This window comes from Chrysemys picta, chromosome 1 (assembly GCF_011386835.1).
Source record: "Chrysemys picta bellii isolate R12L10 chromosome 1, ASM1138683v2, whole genome shotgun sequence".
Taxonomy (NCBI): domain Eukaryota; kingdom Metazoa; phylum Chordata; order Testudines; family Emydidae; genus Chrysemys; species Chrysemys picta.
The window spans coordinates 165,501,538-165,520,144 of NC_088791.1; the positions used below are offsets into that span (position 1 = coordinate 165,501,538).

General features: G+C 41.9%; 1 protein-coding gene across 8 annotated transcripts in view; it reads right to left on the reverse strand.

Annotated features, from left to right (window-relative positions):
* The window catches only part of PROS1 (protein S), a 61,910-nt gene that overhangs the window by 11,754 nt on the left and 31,549 nt on the right, over positions 1 to 18,607 (reverse strand). For all 8 annotated transcript variants that reach the window (XM_042853850.2, XM_065589095.1, XM_005283649.4 and 5 more), the window contains 7 exons: positions 18,460 to 18,581; positions 14,545 to 14,663; positions 12,056 to 12,245; positions 7,810 to 7,977; positions 2,994 to 3,162; positions 1,910 to 2,058; positions 987 to 1,209 (listed from right to left, as the gene is read on the reverse strand). In XM_042853850.2, coding sequence (XP_042709784.2) covers positions 987 to 1,209; positions 1,910 to 2,058; positions 2,994 to 3,162; positions 7,810 to 7,977; positions 12,056 to 12,245; positions 14,545 to 14,663; positions 18,460 to 18,581 — 1,140 coding nt within the window. The remainder of the gene's footprint in view (positions 1 to 986; positions 1,210 to 1,909; positions 2,059 to 2,993; positions 3,163 to 7,809; positions 7,978 to 12,055; positions 12,246 to 14,544; positions 14,664 to 18,459; positions 18,582 to 18,607) is intronic.

The following is an 18,607-nucleotide window of genomic DNA, read 5'->3' on the forward strand; positions in this document are numbered from 1 at the left end:
CATGTGATGAAGCCTCCAGGAATACGTCAAACCAAAATTGGCAACTCTACCCTCCATACCTCTCATGCAGCTGACTCACTCCGCTCCCACTGAAACTACAGAGAATGGGGCTGGATATGCCTCTTGGGGCAGGTTTGTTTTTACATAACATACAACACAGAAAAGAGATGCCAATTCAAAACTGTCTATCAAACTTCTAAGATCTCTGGGGAAGCTAATACTTTGTCTTTCCCTATAGTCCCTTTAGCCAGAGGATGTCAAAAACTTTTACCAATGATAATTTAGCCTAAGAACCTCCCTATGATTTAGGTGTCTCCCCCACCCCAGGTTTCAAGTTAGCATATAATTTTCCAAATCTAAAACCTCATGGCATTGATGCGCATCCATAGCATGCCTGCTCAGATATGGTTGCACAAGTTAGGAGTTGTTGGGCTGAAAATTCACTTACAAATTGTTTAAACAAAACATTGAGTAATCCCCTTAACTTTCAAATTCCCTATCATGGAGGCTGTCAACCACCACCTGAAAGTATGATTGTTGTATCCCTATTTTCCCTGTTTCCTCCTCCCATCTTTCTCTCCTTCAGTTATTTTTAAATGGATGGTTTAGACAATATCTAAAGCTGCTGCAGTTTCTTGAAACTATCAGTAGATGGCACTTCAGGAGTTCTCATCACTCTTAAGCACAACAAAACAAAACAAAAAAAACCTCACAACACACCACCATTTTCTCCTGGGAATAGGTGCCATAGGGTCACTTCCAAAAATAGACCTTTAGAGAGAAGCTCTGCTGCTGGGCTGTTAAGATAGCTCCTTAATGTTACTATTGAAGTATCAGGTTGCATCAAAAGCTATGCAAATTGACTCAAAAATAAAGGATAAAAATAGGTAATTGTTTAAAAAAAAAAAAAAACCACCACACCACAACAACCCAGGATTTTGAGTAAGACGAATTCATTCACATCAATGAAAAGAAATAAAATTCACCTGGAATGCCACCTAAGTAGGTAACAATAGGTCCCTTCATTACTTGATCCAGGATGGATAGTTGTTGCTCTTGCTCAGAATTGATGCTGTGTGTTTGTGAATCAGCAGTCAGTTCAAGCAGCTGTTTGTTTGCTCTGAGTCCTAGCAGCGTTCTTTTGGAGGTACACAACCTCTCTGACTCCAGCCGGGCAACAATGACGTTCTCAATAGTCACAATGATTTCCTAGGCAACAGATTAAAAAACATTTCACACAGAACTCCAGCACTTATTTTATTTAGTTTTGATGCATTTTACATTTGTAAGGAGAAAATGGAGGAAACATTACGGCCAAAGTTTTTCAAAATAGGTGCCTGAAATTGGGAAATCCATTGAAGTCAATAGAAGCTGCTGGGTTGTTCAGCACTTTTGAAAAACCAAGCCACCTGTTTAGGTGCCTAAATTTTATATGTAGGAGTCTCTCTTTAGGTATTCATGTTAGAAAATCTTGATCTAGATTTCTGGGGTTAAATCCTGGTCCTGTGGAAGTCGATGGAAGTTTTGACATTGACTGTAATGAGGCCAACAGTTCACCCCTAGTATCTACTTTAGGCAGTTTAAAAAGAAGTATTGACCCTCATATACATATAAGCACATACTGCCTTCTGTCATGCTACTTGTCACAACTGGGAATAGAGGGAAAGTCAAGGACAGCAAGACCTATTTATATATTGGCTTTTTTATGCAGTTCATCACTGTTTTAGTGGAACACCTTGCAAACAATTAATTCAGCCTCACAACGCCCTTGTGAAGTATAGTAAGTAACTAAGATTAGTCCCATTTTACAGATGGAGAATGAAGACAGAGAGTTTAAGTCAAAAGAGCTATACTGATTTACACCAGATAAGGATCTGACCCAGAGTTACTGTGATAAGAGTAAGATCACCTGTGAGTTAGGGGAGTTGGAGTCTACTATGGACAAAGCAAGAGGCACTGTTTTGCCAGAGACCAAGGCAAACATCACACCAGTGCCTGTGGATGGACGAATAGTCAATGTTATGTTTATTAGCCATTCTTTGTCATTGGTAAGATTATCTGTTTAAAAAAAAAAAGAATGAAATTAATGAACCTGAAAAACACCTTCTACAAGCATCCAAATACTATTCAGTTATTTACAAGCATTTTCTTCCTACAATTTAATCTATATACCCACTATGAAAAATAAAGCTAAATCTGCAGTGAAAAGGTGAGCTTTACATTTCTAGTTTTCCCCAAAGTTTCTAATATTAAATATATTGACAGAGGCATTTTAAGTTTGGGGTTTTTTTCTTGCCTTTTCAGCTTGCTGGTCTTCCTTTTTTATTTTTTGTTACCTCTCTCACTGCCACATTCATAAGAGGGCTGTTTATAAGGTTAAGCCAGAAAAAGCCTGACAGGTTGCTCATAAAATTTTGCTACTGAGCAGAAGGTTGATAGCTTAAACACGCATTTAACATCACACACAGGAATAGTTCCATTGCTCCAATGGGAATTCTCACGAGTAAAAGTTATACAGGTGCTAAAGTGTTTGCAAGTTCAGCAGCTAAAAGGGATGCCCATATTTATTAACTGCTTTTTTTCTTAATTTCACACTAATAATGCACCACGTTACTTAGTATCACAATCAGCACCCGCACTGTATCGTACTCAAATATAATTCCATATGACTATCTCATTTGGAGCTCAAACCACTCTCAGTGATGTCAATAGCAAAACTTCCATTGATAAAATGGGAGCTGAATCAGACCCTTGAGAGATGGAAAGGACCCGTTTGATCAAGTCCACGCTGATAGAGGTCTTTGCAGAAATTAAACTGATAACGTGTGAGGCCAGAACCTACACTCATTATTCAAGCAAAACTCCCTCTGAAATTAGTGGGAACCTCCCCTCATGCACCCTTGACTAGGGCAAGTCCATACTCTTTTGCCATTCGTTAGTTCAATCATAAGTCCAGCATAAAGAAATGTTGGAGAAGGCGGAAAAATACTTACTATAGTTTATATGAAATTCTGCCATGCCAGTGCCAGGGTAGTAGGACCCTTTCTCCACAGTTACTAAACAGTGTTTGCTTTGTTTTTTTTGAATAACTTCTTTTATGCCTGAATTTCCCTGATTCATCAGGTTCCAGGCACGAATGCACCCATCTAGTCGAGGGTTAAGCTGCAGAAGAGTTACATTCAGATTTTTGTGTTGCATACAGATTTGCTCTAGAAACATTGTTGATATGACAATTTATTTCTGGTGAACAGTAAAGCATAGTTATATCAATGCCATAGATTACAGCACTGATCTTCAGAGCTGTCTTGGAATCAAATTGTTGTTTGCCGTGTTGTAGCCAGGATATTAGCGAGAACGAGGTGGATGAGGTCATATCTTTTATTGGACTGGCTTCTGTTGGTATGAAACAAGCTTTTGAGTTTACAAAGAGCTCTTCTTCAGGTCTGAGAAAAGTACTCAGGCCTGGTCTACACTGCAGAGAGAGGTCAACGTAAGCTGCCTTACATTAACCTAATTCTGTAACCGTCTACACTGAGGCTATGTCTACACTAGAGACCTTACAGTGGCACAGCTGTGCCAATGCAGCTTTTTCTCACCCTTCAACAGCATAAGTTTTGCCAACATAAGCGGTAGTGTAGACATGGCCAAAAATGTAGCTCCCACCAATGTAACTTATCCATTACACTGACTTAATAACTCCACTTCTGCGAGAGGCGTAGCACTTAGGTCAATGTAATTAGGTCGTTGGTTCAATCGACTGTTGCTGCCTTTCAGAAACTGCCCCACACTGACAGTTAAATCAGTGCAAGCACTCCTGGTGAGGATGCACACCACCACCACAAGGAGAGTAATGTGGTCATGCAAAAGTGATGTAATTACTGCGGTGGCTGTACGTCGACATAACTTAAGTTGACTTAATTTTGTAGTGCAGACTTGCCCTCAGAGTCTCACAGATAAATAAAAGGTGGAACAGACTGTTTAGCCTAAGTAGTTAACACATATTCTAAGAGACCATTCAAGGTGAAGTGGTCCATTAACACCTCTCCAGTCATGGGACAAAAAAGGGGGGACGGTTAGTGCGTGAGTTATAGATTGTTGTAATAAACCATCAATCCAGAGTCTTTATTAAAACCATGATTTATAGCAGGCGTGGGCAAACTACGGCCCGCAGGCAGTTTTCAGATGGCCCCTGAGCTGCACCAAGCGGCTCAGCCCCACTACGCCTGGGGCACTGGATCGGGGCTGCACCACACGGCTCGGCCCCACTCTGGCTCTCCGGCTGGGGTGCTGGGTCTGGGACCGCACCACGCGGCTCAATCCCGCTCCGGCTGGGGCGCTGGGTCGGGGGCCACACCACATGGCTTGGTCCCGCTCCGCCTGGGGCGCTGGGTTGGGGGCTGAGCCGCATGGTGCGGCCCCACTCTGACCGGGGCACTGGGTCTGGGGCCACACCATGCAGCTTGGCCCCGCTGCAGCCTGGGCGCAGGGTCGGGGCTGTACCACACGGCTCAGCCCGCTCCGAGGGGGCGTTGGATTGGGGGCCACACCCCTGAGCCTCTCCCCACACCCCAACCCCCTGTCCCAGCCCTGATCCCCCTGCCGCTCTCTAAACCCCTCGATCCCAGCCTGGATCACCCTCCTGCACCCCAAACCAGAACCTGAACCCTTTCCTGCCCCAGCCCTGATCCCCCTCCCGCCCTCCGAACCCATCAGTCCCAGCCCAGAAGACCCTCCTACACCCCAAACTCCTCATCCCCAGCCCCACCCCAGAGCCCACACCCCCTCCCGCATCCCAACCCCAATTTTGTGAGCATTCATGGCCCTCCATACAATTTCTATTCCCTGATGTGGCCCTCGGCCCAAAAAGTTTGCCCACCCCGATTTATAGTGTCTAGCAAAGTTATGAATTTAAGTTCCCAGGCTCATCTTTTTGAAAGTGTTTTGCACCTTTCCTTTAAGGATGAGGACTGAGAGGTCAGATATGGAGTAATTGTTTTGTGAGACGTGTTTGCCCTTGGGTAATATGGTATTTTTGTCTTTTATCATTGGGGGGGGCATTTAGTGCACTGGATGAGATACACCATGTTGTGATAGGCATGGGTAGGACCAGCGCCGTCCCTAGTGGGGTGCGGGGCCCGGGGCGGAAGTGACAGATTTGTCTCTTCCAGGACTGACCACGCCAGTCAATCACACCAGCCCTTGGAGGCCCCCCAAAGTGCAGGGCCCGGAGCGGTCACCCTGATTCATCCTACCCAAGGGACGGCTCTGGGTAGGACCCGTGGATCTTGAAAGATATGTTGGGGGGGTGGGGGGCGATCATTGTAGCAGTGGAGATATGTCTGCAGGTTTTGCATCTATTGTGGCAGGGTCTGGTGCTGCTTTAAGTAGAGGAGTCCTTGTCTGTGGGAAACTTGCTTCTGATATGAAGTTGGGGGGTCGTTTGAAGGCCAGAAGTGGGGGTTCAGGAAAGATTTCTTTCAAGATGTTGTCCCCCATTGAGTATGGATTGTAATTGTTTAATGATACCCCATATGGCTTGCAATGTGGAGTGGTAAGTGACAACTAGGGGTGAGCGATCAGAGGGTTTTTTTCTGCAGTGAAGCAGGTTCTCTCAGGGATGTTTGGGTGGCACATTCCATTATGCGATCTACTTCTCCAAATGCCCCAACAATTATGTGGGTGAAACTAGACAATCACTACGCTCTTGAATGACCTCGCACAGGAAAAAAAAAAAGATAAAAAGTTAAAAACACTGTATTATCCAATGGTAAACGCTTTTTTCACAAAACAGTCACTCCATTTCTGACCTCTCAGTCCTCGTCCTCCTGCACAGCACCTTGAAAAGAGGAGCCTGGGAGCTTAAATTCATCACTTTACTAGACTCTAAAAATCATGGTCTTAATTAAGACACTGGATTTATGGCTTATTACAAAAATCTGTAACCCACTAACTCCCCTCCACATTTTATTATACCAGCACTGGAATGGTGTTAAGGGACCACTTCACCTTGAATAGTCTTTTAGAATATATGTTAACAACTTATGCTAAACAATCTGTTCCACTTTGTATTTAGCTGTGACAGTCTGAGTACCTACCTTTTCCAGACCTAAAGAAGAGCTGTGTATCGCTCAAAAGCTTCTCTCTCACCAACAGAAGTTGGTCCAATAAAAGATATCACTTCACTGGTATTTTGTCACCCTCCCTCATTTTGTGTCTCTTTGAAATCAAAGGCATATACAGTAGCGCAGCTTTCAGTCAGCACTGCTGAGCCAATAAGCTTTTCCCATTTGGTACCACTGGCAAGCAAAGAATAGACAGAGTCAAAATTTAAGTTCAAACATACTGTAGCCAAACTTTCCTCTTCTGCTTGGCCATGTCTACTGCGCTATAGCTAGGGGGCCATGGCTATTTGTATTGTTTGTTGGCTGAGAGTTTGACTCATCAGCCCAAACAACATTTCTAGAATTATTTCACATTGGGTAAGAGAATATTTATTGAGAAGCAGTCAAACATTTTTACCTTTTTGCTTCCCTGTCACACTGCAAGCAAAAACAGATTATTTAAAAAATGAAATATTACAAGTATTTTTTTTTGTTAGTGGATTGGTGGCTTGTTTTCAAATGTAAATTATTTTCTAGTCCACATGCAAGGTGTTGGATAGAAATTCTTTTATACATATGAAGAACAGATAGTGTATGGGCAATGGTAATAGAGCAGGGGTCGGCAACGTTCGGCACGCAGCTTGCCAGGGTAAGCACCCTGGCGGGCCGGGCCAGTTTATTTACCTGCTGACGTGGCAGGTTCGGCCGATCGCGGCCCCCACTGGCAGCGGTTCGCCGTCCTGGACCGATGGGGGCGGCGAGAAGCCGCAGCCAGCACATCGCTCGCCCGCGCCGCTTCTCATCACCCCCATTGGCCCGGAACGGCGAACCACGCCCAGTGGGGGCCGCGATCAGCCGAACCTGCCGCGTCAGCAGGTAAATAAACTGGCCCGGCCCGCCAGGGTGTCCCTGGCGAGCCGCGTGCCGAACATTGCTGACCCCTGTAATAGAGGCTTCCCTCCTCTAGGGTGAAAAAAAAAGTTCAGTCTTCATAGTGCATTCACTTGTTGCCTCTTTGCTGAGATTGCCAGTTACTGTGATAATTACTGGGTCTGCGCGAGAGGTGGCTGCAGGGACCTACAGCTGCTGAGAAGGGTGAGTCAGGTGTCTCATGCCTAGGGCAACCAGATGTCCCTATTTTATAGGGACAATCCCGATATTTGGGGCTTTTTCTTATATAGGCGCCTATTCCCCCTCCCCCCCATCCCCATTTTTCACACTTGCTGTCTGGTCACCCTACTCATGCCCCCTGTGCAGGGTGGGTAGGGCAGGGTAGAATTGAAGGCTCCTTGCGCTTCCTTCACCTCCCCCCCCCACCCCACAAGATCAAGGCACAATCTGGCACTAAGAAAGGGAACATTTGTACAATATGCTCTCAAGATAACTACCGTTGGCCCTATAGCTTGGGAGTCTTAAAATGAGATTAGGAAATGTACTCTCGGGCACAATCCTGCATAGGACCCTGGAAAATGGATTAGATTACCTGAGACTGCTTTAATTGCTATGATTCTATCATTAAAATATGAAAATGGGCAGACCGCAAAGCTTCATGCATACTCATTTTCAAACGAAAATGTCACCAATGGCATTTTCATTTTCTACCTACATACCTCCCTGTATTTTGTCTCCCTAGTGACACATGGGTAACCACCATATAAGGAGAAGCAAACAAGAAAGCAGCCTTAATCAGGAGGTATTTTTAAATTACCGGTTTAATGAGGGTGTCGCTGACTTTGCGAGGTAATCCTGCAATGTACACCTTAGTTTCCAGGAAGCCATTTGATGGTTTGAACAGATTTCTAGGGCTGTTGATATTCATCACTGCTTCTTTTGCTATTTTTACACTTATACTGTGTTCTAATTCTTCCACTGAGACCTAGGATTAAAAATAATATACAATATATATATAGCACTATATATGTTGAACATACTGATTACAGAGGGAGGAGTAGTGAGCCTTGTGTTAAGGTTACCTAACATGTCCCAGTATTTAAAAAACAAAAGCCCACCACCCAGAAACCTGCCTTTCTCTTTTTTTAAATATATATATATTCTAATGGTTTGCAGCAGGATTTTGAAATTGGGCAGAGGGATAATACTTGAAAGGCAAAGGTATCTCTCGCTTTGTATAGGAAAAGCTATACTTGGCTGAATGATAAGTTTTTGGAAAAATACAATTTTTCAGTTTGTGTTACTTTCTTGCTTCTAAAATTGCTCAACATTCCATCCACATTGAGCATGCGCCTCTGGATCTCACTCAGCCTGCCACAAAGAACTGAACCTCCTGAGGGAACACAGACAAAAAAAAAAAAAAAAAAAAAAAAAAAAAGGATTCATCTGCTGCTGTTGATGTTACCCACCAAAATACTTTTTGGTCTAAGGGAAGGTACACTGGACTGGAGACCAGGAACCAATATGGCAGAACTAAATCTAATCTACACAGCAGCTGACAGGGTGCTTCCCAGCGTGGGTAGACCATATTTCAGCTCTATTCAAGCTAGCATACTAAAAATAGTAGTGTGGCTGTAGTGGCACAAGCTGCTAGCTGCCCGAGTACAATCCTGCCCAACTTGGTGCTTTAAAAGGGCCAATTTCACGAAGGTGAAAACAATCATGAGCCAAATAAGCTGGGAGGAAGAATTTAATCAGAAAATGTGAATGGCTAATTGGGGCTTGTTTAACCAGACTTTACTAGATGCCCAAAAAGCCATAATCAAGGGAGAAGGCCTTGATATACCAACCTGGCTTAGAAGGACCTGAAGGCAACTATAAAAAGAACTTTAAAAATAATATGTAACAAATGGAAGAAAGGAGAAGTTGATAGTACTGAATATAAATCAAAGTTAGGAATGGTAGAAAATGGATAGGGAAAGCAGAGTTCAGGACACTAAGGAGGCATTAAGTATAATAGGATAAAAAAGAATCCTGACAATGGTATTGGATCATTACTAGATGTAAATGGTAGAATTACCCATAACAATGCAGAAAGGGTGGAAGTATTCAATAAATATCTTGGTTCTGTATTTGGAATAAACATAATGTAATCTTATCATGTGATGATGATAACACTTTTTTCTATTCCACTAGTATGTCAGGAGGATGTTAAACCCCAGCTGCTAAAGTTAGACATTTTTAAAATCAGCAGGTCAGTATAACTTGCACCCGAGAGTTTTAAAGGAATTGGCTGTGGCCCATTAATGTTGATTTTCAGTAAGGCTTAGAATACCAGGGAAGGTCCAGAAGACTGGAAGAAAGCTAATGGTTGTGCCAATTTTTAAAAAGGGTATTTGTGATGACCCAGGTTTTTATAGGCCTGTCAATCTGACATTGTTCCCGGGCAAGATAATGCAGTGGCTAATATGGATCTCAATAAAGAACTAAAGGAGGGTAATGTAATAATGCAAATCAACGTAAGTTATTGAAAATAGATCTTGTCAAACTAACTTTATCTCTTTTATTAGATTACAAGTTTGGTTGATAAAGGTAATAGTGTTAACATAATATACTTACACTTCTATAAGATGTTTGATGTTGTATCACACAACATTTTCATTAAAAAACTAGAACAATATAAAATTAACATGGGATATATTAAATTGATTAAAAACTGGCTAACTGATAGATCTCAAAATGCAACTCTAAATGGGGAATCATCACTGAATAGGTGTGTTTCTGGTGGGGTCCTGAAGGGATCTGTTCTTGGCCCTACACTATTTAACATCAAATGACCTGGAAGAAAACATAAAAATGTCATTGATAAGGTTTGCAAATGACAAAAAAATTGGAGGAGTGGTAAATAATGAAGACAGGTCACCAACACAGGGAAATCTGGATTGCTTGGTTCACTGGGTACAAGCAAATAATGTGTATTTTAATGTGGCCAAATACAGATATATACATCTAGGAACAAAGACTGTAGGCCATATTTACAGGATGTGGGAGACTCTATCTGAAAATGATTTGGGAGTGTGGTGGATAATAGGCTGAACAGGAACTTTTACTGCAACCAACAGGGCTAATGTGATCCTTGCATGCATAAACGGGAATCGCAAGCAGAAATACAGAGGTTATTTTACCTCTGTATTTGGTACTGGTGCAACCAGTGCTAGACTACTGTGTCCAGTTCTGTTGTCCACAATTGAGGAAGGATGTTGAAAAGTTGGAGAGGGTTCAGACAAGAGCCAGGAGAATGATGAAAGGATTAGAAAACATGCCTTATAGCAATAGACCCAAAGAGCTCAATCTATTTAGCTTAACAAAGAGAAGGTTAAGAGGTGACCTGATTAGTCTGTAAGCACCTATGTGGGGAACAAATATTTAACAATGGGCTCTTCAATCTAGCAGAGAAAAGCTAGACAAATTCAGACTGGAAATAAGGCATACATTTTGTACAGTGAAAGTAATTAAGTATTGGAACAATTTACCAAGGGATGTGGTGGATTCTCCAATACTGACAAGTTTTAAATCAAGATCGGAAGTTTTTCAAAATATCTGATCTAGGAATTATTGCGGTGAAGTTCAACAACTTATATTATTGAGCAGGTCAGATTAGATGATCACAGTGGTCCCTTTCTGGCCTTGGAATCTATGAATTCCCTGGGTCTGTTCTCAGGGAGCTACCCCGACCCATGGCGCTGCAGCCTTGTTGCTATTTTTAGTGAGCTAGCTCAACTACAGCTAGTGTGTAACTGGGAAGCACTCTCCCCACTATTGTGTAGACACACCCCAGCCACACTCTTTCTTAGAATCTGCCAAATCTATACACTTAGTGATGCGGTCAATAAACTGGGCTATTCTTGGATCTGTAACCCACCATCTCCATGTGTTGTGCCTCTTCCTCTATGGTTACAGAGGATAACTGCATGTTCTTGTGGCTAGCATAGTTTAGCACTTGAGTGGTAGAGACAGTGCTGAAAGTACTCTGTTCAAAAGTACTGCTGATGCATCGGGGACCATTGCACATAAAATTATTGGGTTTGATTTTTTTCTTTCTAAAAAACACACTGCATATTATCTACAAAAACAACATTAAAAGAAGGCTGCAAAGTCAAGCATGCAAAAATGAGGAAATGCCAGAATTAAGGTTGCCCATTTAAGCTTAATTCTGACATTTCCTAAATTCTAAGTAGCTGACTTTGCAATCTCATCAGTATTCTTTTTCTGTACGTAGTAGGTATGTTGAACAGACCCTGTTCCCAGTAAAGTTCATGTTAAGACTCCTACTGACTTGAGTTAGAGTAGCTCTGGGCACACCGCGCTCAGCAATTGGGGGTTTAAAAAAAAAAAGAAAAAGAAAGAAAGATTTTCTTTAGTTAGCCTTGATTTGACTGATCAAACTGCATTGGCCGGCATAAAATAACAAGTGTGTTTGGAATAACAACCCCATGGACCACTTGCATCAGAATAAACATGTTTACACACACACAATCATGCACTAAGGGCTAGTCCACACTAACCCCCCACTTCGAACTAAGATATGCAACTTCAGCTACGTGAATAACGTAGCTGAAGTCGAAGTATCTTAGTTCAAACTTACCGCGAGTCCAGATGCGGCAGGCAGGCTCCCCCGTCGACTCCGCGTACTCCTCTCGCGGAGCAGGAGTACCGGTGTCAACGGCGAGCACTTCCAGGATCGATTTATCATGTCTAGACAAGATGCGATAAATCGATCCCAGAAGATCGATTGCTTACCGCCGGACCCGGAGGTAAGTATAGACGTACCCTAAGTATTACTGCATAGGCCCCAAGCACCATGCAGAAAGTGGCTCTTTGTATCACAAGGAAATTTGGAAGTTTGTTAATGCTACCACTGTACCTTTCTTAACAGCCTTTAAATCTGGGATCTTTATGGAATCATTCTGGAACTTTTTTTTTTTTTTAAGTTGCTATAACAATTTTTCCCAACTTCACCTAAGAGTGCCAACAATACACAGGGTATTAGAAAAAAAACTTACTATATGCCACAGACCATCATTAATGGCTTTGCCACCACTGGTGACTTTTGTTCCAAGTTCATTCTTGAATTGAATCTCAATCTTCCCATCACGAAGACCAAGCAAGAACCATGCTGTGCTGTTAGAGGATTCAGCATATAGTATAAGACCCTCTGTATCATATGTCCGGAAATCAAATTCTGCTGAAAATCTGAGTCATGGGAGAGGGATCATAATCATGAGAAGAGGATACATGAGACAGTGAAGAGCTCAGTGCAATACATTAATAATTTAGCTATGCAGGCAAATATTAATCTCCAAATGACAACTCTGTATCCGAGCTGGTCCAATGGATGCCTATGATTAATCATAAGCGGAATCCAGTAGCTATAGAATTCCCCTTATTTTACAGGTGTGTTGTAAGAAAAAGTAAATTGTTTGGGAGGTGTTTCCATACTATGGTGAGGAATGCCATAAAAAAAATCTATCACAAGTATCTTCTATAAATGTGCTTCATCATTACTGACTTTGAAAGTTCCACTGTTTACCCTTATTCTGTTTAGGGAATAAGATCTGTATATTGGTGGCATTTGGATGATCATGCATAAATTGTAGCTCTTTTTGTTCTGTGTTTGTACAGTGTCTAGTACAATGGGGTCCTGGTTCATAACTAGGGCTTCTAGGCACTACAGTAATATAAATAATAAATAGTGGTGGTATTATTATTTATTATTATTATGGTAGAACCTATAGACCCTGTTGTGCTCTGGGGGCTGTACAAACGTGGGAGAAGCTCTCTGCCCCAAAGAACTTTCAGGCTAAACATACAAGACAGAGGAATGACTTGAGGGGAAAATGGAGGCACAGAGAGGTGAAGTGACTTGTGAAAGGCACACAGCAGGTGGGTGGCAGAACTAGGAACAGAACACAGGTGCCCTGATTCCAAGTTCAGCTCTCCAGTCACTAAACCACATTGACTTTCAAACATGGTTCTATCAAAACTCCTTATTTTGAGCTTGTAAGTAACTATTTAAGATGTTAGCTGCTAAGGACACTTTCAAACTTTTCAAAAATCTTCCAGGAGAGCATTAATTCCAGGTCACCTTTGATTCATGGCACAAGGGCATGTCTTAATATTTATGCTTTAAATCTAAATCTGAGGCACTAAAAAATCACAAATGCAACAACTTCTGCTGTTGGTGCCTCTGAAATTGTCCAGACAGTGAATCAAAGGCAATCCTGCATTTTCAAGTGCCACAATGAGCACACTGAAGTGCAATATAGAGCTTACTAACATTAGCAATCGCTCTAGGACAATGACATCTGAAGGGGAAATCCTACAAATTGATATTGGAATAAAACAAGACACTATGCTCCATCAGTGGCCTGGAATATTGTAGGAGAAAGCACAGGAGACCATTAGCTTCCTCAGTACTTGATGAACAGCATGCTACAGCTGGTAACTCCTGCAAAAGAGCAGCAGAACCATTACCTGAGGCTCACCATTTTGATATACAACTGCACATTGTGAGATGCATATTCATTTCTATAACATCATCTGATTTTAAGGACTGAAAAAGGAATGGCAACACTTTGGGGGAAAAAAAACCTATATGAAATTTGCCTACTGTGAAATACCATAGACAATGTTTGGATCAAAATGTCCCTGCAAACATACCACCAGTGGGGATTCTTCAGAGCAGGTTTTGAGTCAGTTTGCAAGACTGGCCCCTGGGGAACTGCAATATCCTTCTGCATCTCTGCTATCATCTTCCATGTCTTTGCTCTTCCCTTCAGAGGGGCAGCAAGCTTCTGTGAGACACCAACTTTCTTGCTCTCCTAAGAAATCTCACTCACTCCAAAAACTGCTGGGGCCTCCATCCAGTTCATATTCCTTCCTCTCCCCTTTGATCCATTTTCCACCTTTTCACACTCAGTCTCAGGATTGTTTTGATCCTCTTTCTCCCAAGGTTTATTTTTGCTTCTCTTTCAGTCCTTATATCTCTGTCTTCAACTGCAGCAACCACCTGGCTGTCACTGTAGGAGCAATCTGGCTCTTCACCCACTGATGAGCTCAGGCCCAGATGCTGGTGCATTCTCCCACAGACCACGCCAATAGGTTGCCTGCTCCACTATGTAGCTGCATCAGTTAGCTGCTACTGCCCCCTGTCCGATGGAAAGGGTTGCTTAAGATCCAGCTGAGCAGATGAGTTACTGGAAAGAACTCTACTAAAGGTGTGGCTCAAGGATAAAATATGATCACTAAAGTGTCTCTAAGCACCTCACTTCTGTCCATCCACTTTCAAATAACTTCAGCCTCCACTGAGTGCTATTACATGTAGGAACCTAAGTTCATTTGTCCTCCCCGCAATGATACAAGGTGTCTTATCCAGTGAGATGATGCTGTGAATTCCTCATGCAATCCACAGTCCTTTTGCCACCCTCTGAGAATTAATGGAAACAAATCCCCAGAACTTCCATGCATAGTGTTATCAATGGCAAATGCTCACCTGGTGACTTCTGGCAATTTAAACCTTAAGTACAGCACAGGGATTGCTATAAACTGTTCTGCCAGGTAAAGCAATTCATCATACTTTTCAAGATTCAGAGGGACACAAACTGGAACAGTCTGTAAATAATGAAGGGAAAAAATCACCATGTCATAACTTTGTGTAGTGATATTTCACAGATTAACCTCAGTTCTTTGTGGCTTTTAGCTTGTTACATTTTCCTGAAGCACTTGATACCTAGTATACTTGAATAATCTGAATACCTCAGTACAAATAAAATTTTATTTTTCTACATTATCCATATCTCAAAAATATTGGTGACTATAAATGTCGTAACATAGTTTCGTAGATTCCAACTTTCATTTGAGTTGGTAATTACATGGTAAGTATTTAATATTCAAATCAAGGCATACAGCCAAATTAGACCATTTCCTTTCAACCTGCATCCCTACCACCTTACGTTAGGATTCTCAGGTCTCTCAATTTAAGCAGTTTGGTTGGGTTGATAGTTGGATGGGTGAAATCTAAACCATCTAGGGTGATACACAAAGTGGTCTTGATTTGAATAAGCACCACACTTTCCTTTTGAGGCAGAACTGAACTAATATACAGCATAGTGGCAGGGGAAGTACTATATCTCTTGATGTGGTATCTCCTCTGAACACATGAAAAGTTTAGGTACTGGCCACTAGTCACAACTAGTGATCCCAGGTAAGACTGTGAGGTTAATCCCGGTGTCCAGGCCAAAATCAAATTTGGGTAATTACATTCTGCTCATTTAAACTTTTCAGCTTTCCTAGCCTACATTGTTCCACAGTATTTTTGTGTATGAAGTTTTATACTTTCTGTATTGCAGTGATAGACAGAGTGATCCTTGTATATAGGGATAATATATCAGTTTAAATTAGGGTGACCAGATGTCCCAATATTCAGGGCTTTTTCTTATATATTACCTCCCACCCCATCCCAATTTTTCACACTTGCTATCTGGTCACTCTAGTTCAATTAGGTCAGATATTGTATGACTATATTGCTATTTCAGCTACTACCTAATGTGCACTGCTGTTTTTATGTCTCTTGTCATGCCACAATGATGTCAGATGTAAAAAGACAGTTGGAACTTATTTTTAACTGAATCTCCTATATTTAATCTCACATCAGATAATTTGTTCTACACAGATGCAGCAGAACCAAATCAATTAGGTGTGAAAACACTACTGTGTTTATTATACACATTGCACTTGGATAGTCTAACTCAGGGGTCGGCAACCTTTCAGAAGTGGTGTACCGAGTCTTCATTTATTCACTTTAATTTAAGGTTTTGTGTGCCAGTAATATGTTTTTAGAAGGTCTCTTTCTATAAGTCTTTCTATAAGTCTATAATACATATCTTTCTATAAGTCTATAATATATAACTAAACTATTGTTGTATGTAAAGTAAATAAGGTTTTTAAAATGTTTAAGAAGGCTCATTTAAAATTAAATTAAAATGCAGAGCCCCCCGGCCTGGTGGCCAGGACCCAGGCAGAGTGAGTGCCACTGAAAATCGGCACACGTGCCATAGGTTGCCTACCCCGGTCTAACTCTGCCTCTCAACCTTTCCAGACTACTGTATCCCTTTCAGGAGTCTGATGTGTCTTGCATATCTCAAGTTTCACCTCACTTAAGAACTACTTGCTTATAAAATCAGATATCAAAATACAAGTGTCACAGCACACTATTACTGAAAAAAGGCTTACTTTCTCATTTTTATCATATAATTATAAAATAAATCAATTGGAATATAAATATTGTACTTACATTCCAGTGTATAGTATACAGGGCAGTATAAACAAGTCATTATCTGTATGAAATTTTAGTTTGTACTGATTTCGGTAGTGCTTTTTATGTCGTTAGTTGTCAAACTAGGCAACTATCTAGATGAGTTGCTGTACCTCCTGGAAGACCTCTGCATACCCCCAGGGGTACGCGTAATCCTGGTAGAGAACGACTGGTCTAACTCACAGCTAATGCTACACTTCCCAAAATTCTTTGGGCTTGGTTCTCATTTAACACAATTTTCATGGTGCAGCAATTCCATTGACTGTAGTTGGACAACTCATGCATTACAATATTATATATAAGAATTGGACCTGAATTTTTTATACACCGGGTGGAGTACTTGATCTGCAAAGAGGATACATCCCTTTGGGATTTGCCATGATACTGCTGATAATACAGATTTTATTCCAATTAAAAGATCTGCAACTGGTTTCCACATACTGAGTCAGCCTCTTTAGCCTTAGGGCATGTCTACACTTGTCATTTAAAGTGGGAAAAGTCCCCACTTGCCAATGACTTTTTGCAGTGAAACTCAGAAGTTTCACCGCAAAAAGAAAACCACCTCCATGAGAGGTGTACAGCTCTTACCGGTGATGCTTTTGCGGTGATGTGCAAGTGAAGTGAAGACACGTTATTCCTGTTTATACAGCTTTTAGCCTCCGGGGGATATCCCACAGTGCCTAGGTGACCACTCTAGCCAGCAGCTCTGTTGCTAGATAAACAGACATCCACCCCTCCCCCTGTAAAGCCCCAGGAACTTTGAAAATCCCCTTCCTGTTTTCTTGGCAAGTGCTCACTTATCTGGCCATGTGACAATGCCTGCTCCAAACGATTCCTGAGCTATTGGAGCTTATCAGTGTTTGGGGAGAAGAGGCTGTGCAGGGACCCACGAAGCCCTGCAATCACCTCCTCCCTTTCCCACAAAACCCATCGTCAAACTGGAGAGAGCGGCACTGTGGGATAGTTGCCCTAGAGCGCTGCTCTCACCGGAGATAGAAGTGCTGCTAATGTAAACACTCTCTGATGCCTGAGGAATTAAGTGAGTACACAAACCAGTTACTTTGACCGGTTCCCTATCACTGGTGAAACTTACAGTGCAAAAACTCTGCAAGCATAGACATACCCATAGTCCTAAGGGTTACTAAACCTCTCTCTCATACAACAGCGTTAGGAGTAATGTTTAATGGGGGACATAGGGAGCTGCCCTCCCACTTTATTATCAGTAGGGAATGGAATTACTCCCTATGTAGTCTAAGAATTAAATCTTAGCAACTAAAAATACCAAGTTCTAGTAAATATGTTCTAGCACAATAGCAAGCTTTGATCTTTGAAATATATAAGCCCCACTACATCATACTGTGGCAAAGATTTGTTTTTGGTAGAAGGTGTTTGAACACACTTACTGGTCCCAACCTGCCCTTTCCTGCCAAAGTAGTATAAAGAAAAGCCTTCACAAGGAAATCCTTTCATTGAAATGCTCTGTAGTCCCACTGTTTCTTCCACTAAGAAGAATAAATTTGAAAATTCTTTGAGTCTAAAAGTAGTTCTTTTGGATGGGAAATGTGTTTTTTTTAGCACTTGGTGAAACTATTCACTTGCTGCTTGGCCCTCTTAAAAAAATGTCATGACAACTAAAACTGTCCAAAACAATCAACTCAAACAGCTTTTCCAGGAGTCATTCTGAGAGACTAGATGGGAAGAGGTTCTCATGGCAAGAAAAATCTGGGAAATATGTGAACATGCTTTCAAAATGAGGCTGAGGCCCTCATGTCAACATCTAAGCCAAGGAGGACCCACCTTATAGAAGGGAGGGCGTGGGGCTTATTTTGGGGGACAGAGGTAGAAAAGGGCTGGTTGAGGCAGATTTCTCTTGATGCTTTTTCTTGGAACTGAACCTGGACCGAATGATATCCAAATCTCCGTAAATTATACTGCTGAATTTGCTTTGTGAAGCATGCCCCAACTTAAAGCCTGCAGCATTTTCCCAGCAATTTTGAAACTGGCTTTGGTACTTTTCCTAATCTACCTCATCCTGTCATGGAGAAACACCCACCTCTGCAATTTCCCCAGCAAGCTCACATCGTGCAGTTTTACCTCACAGTGCTTCCTGTCCTTAGAAAGCTTGAACCCTTTCTTGCCATCACAATAGCAGGCATAGCTTCCTGGAGAATTTACACACTCTTGAGCACAAATGTTTTCAGCACATTCATCCACATCTGCAGTGAAACGGAAGCACATTGCA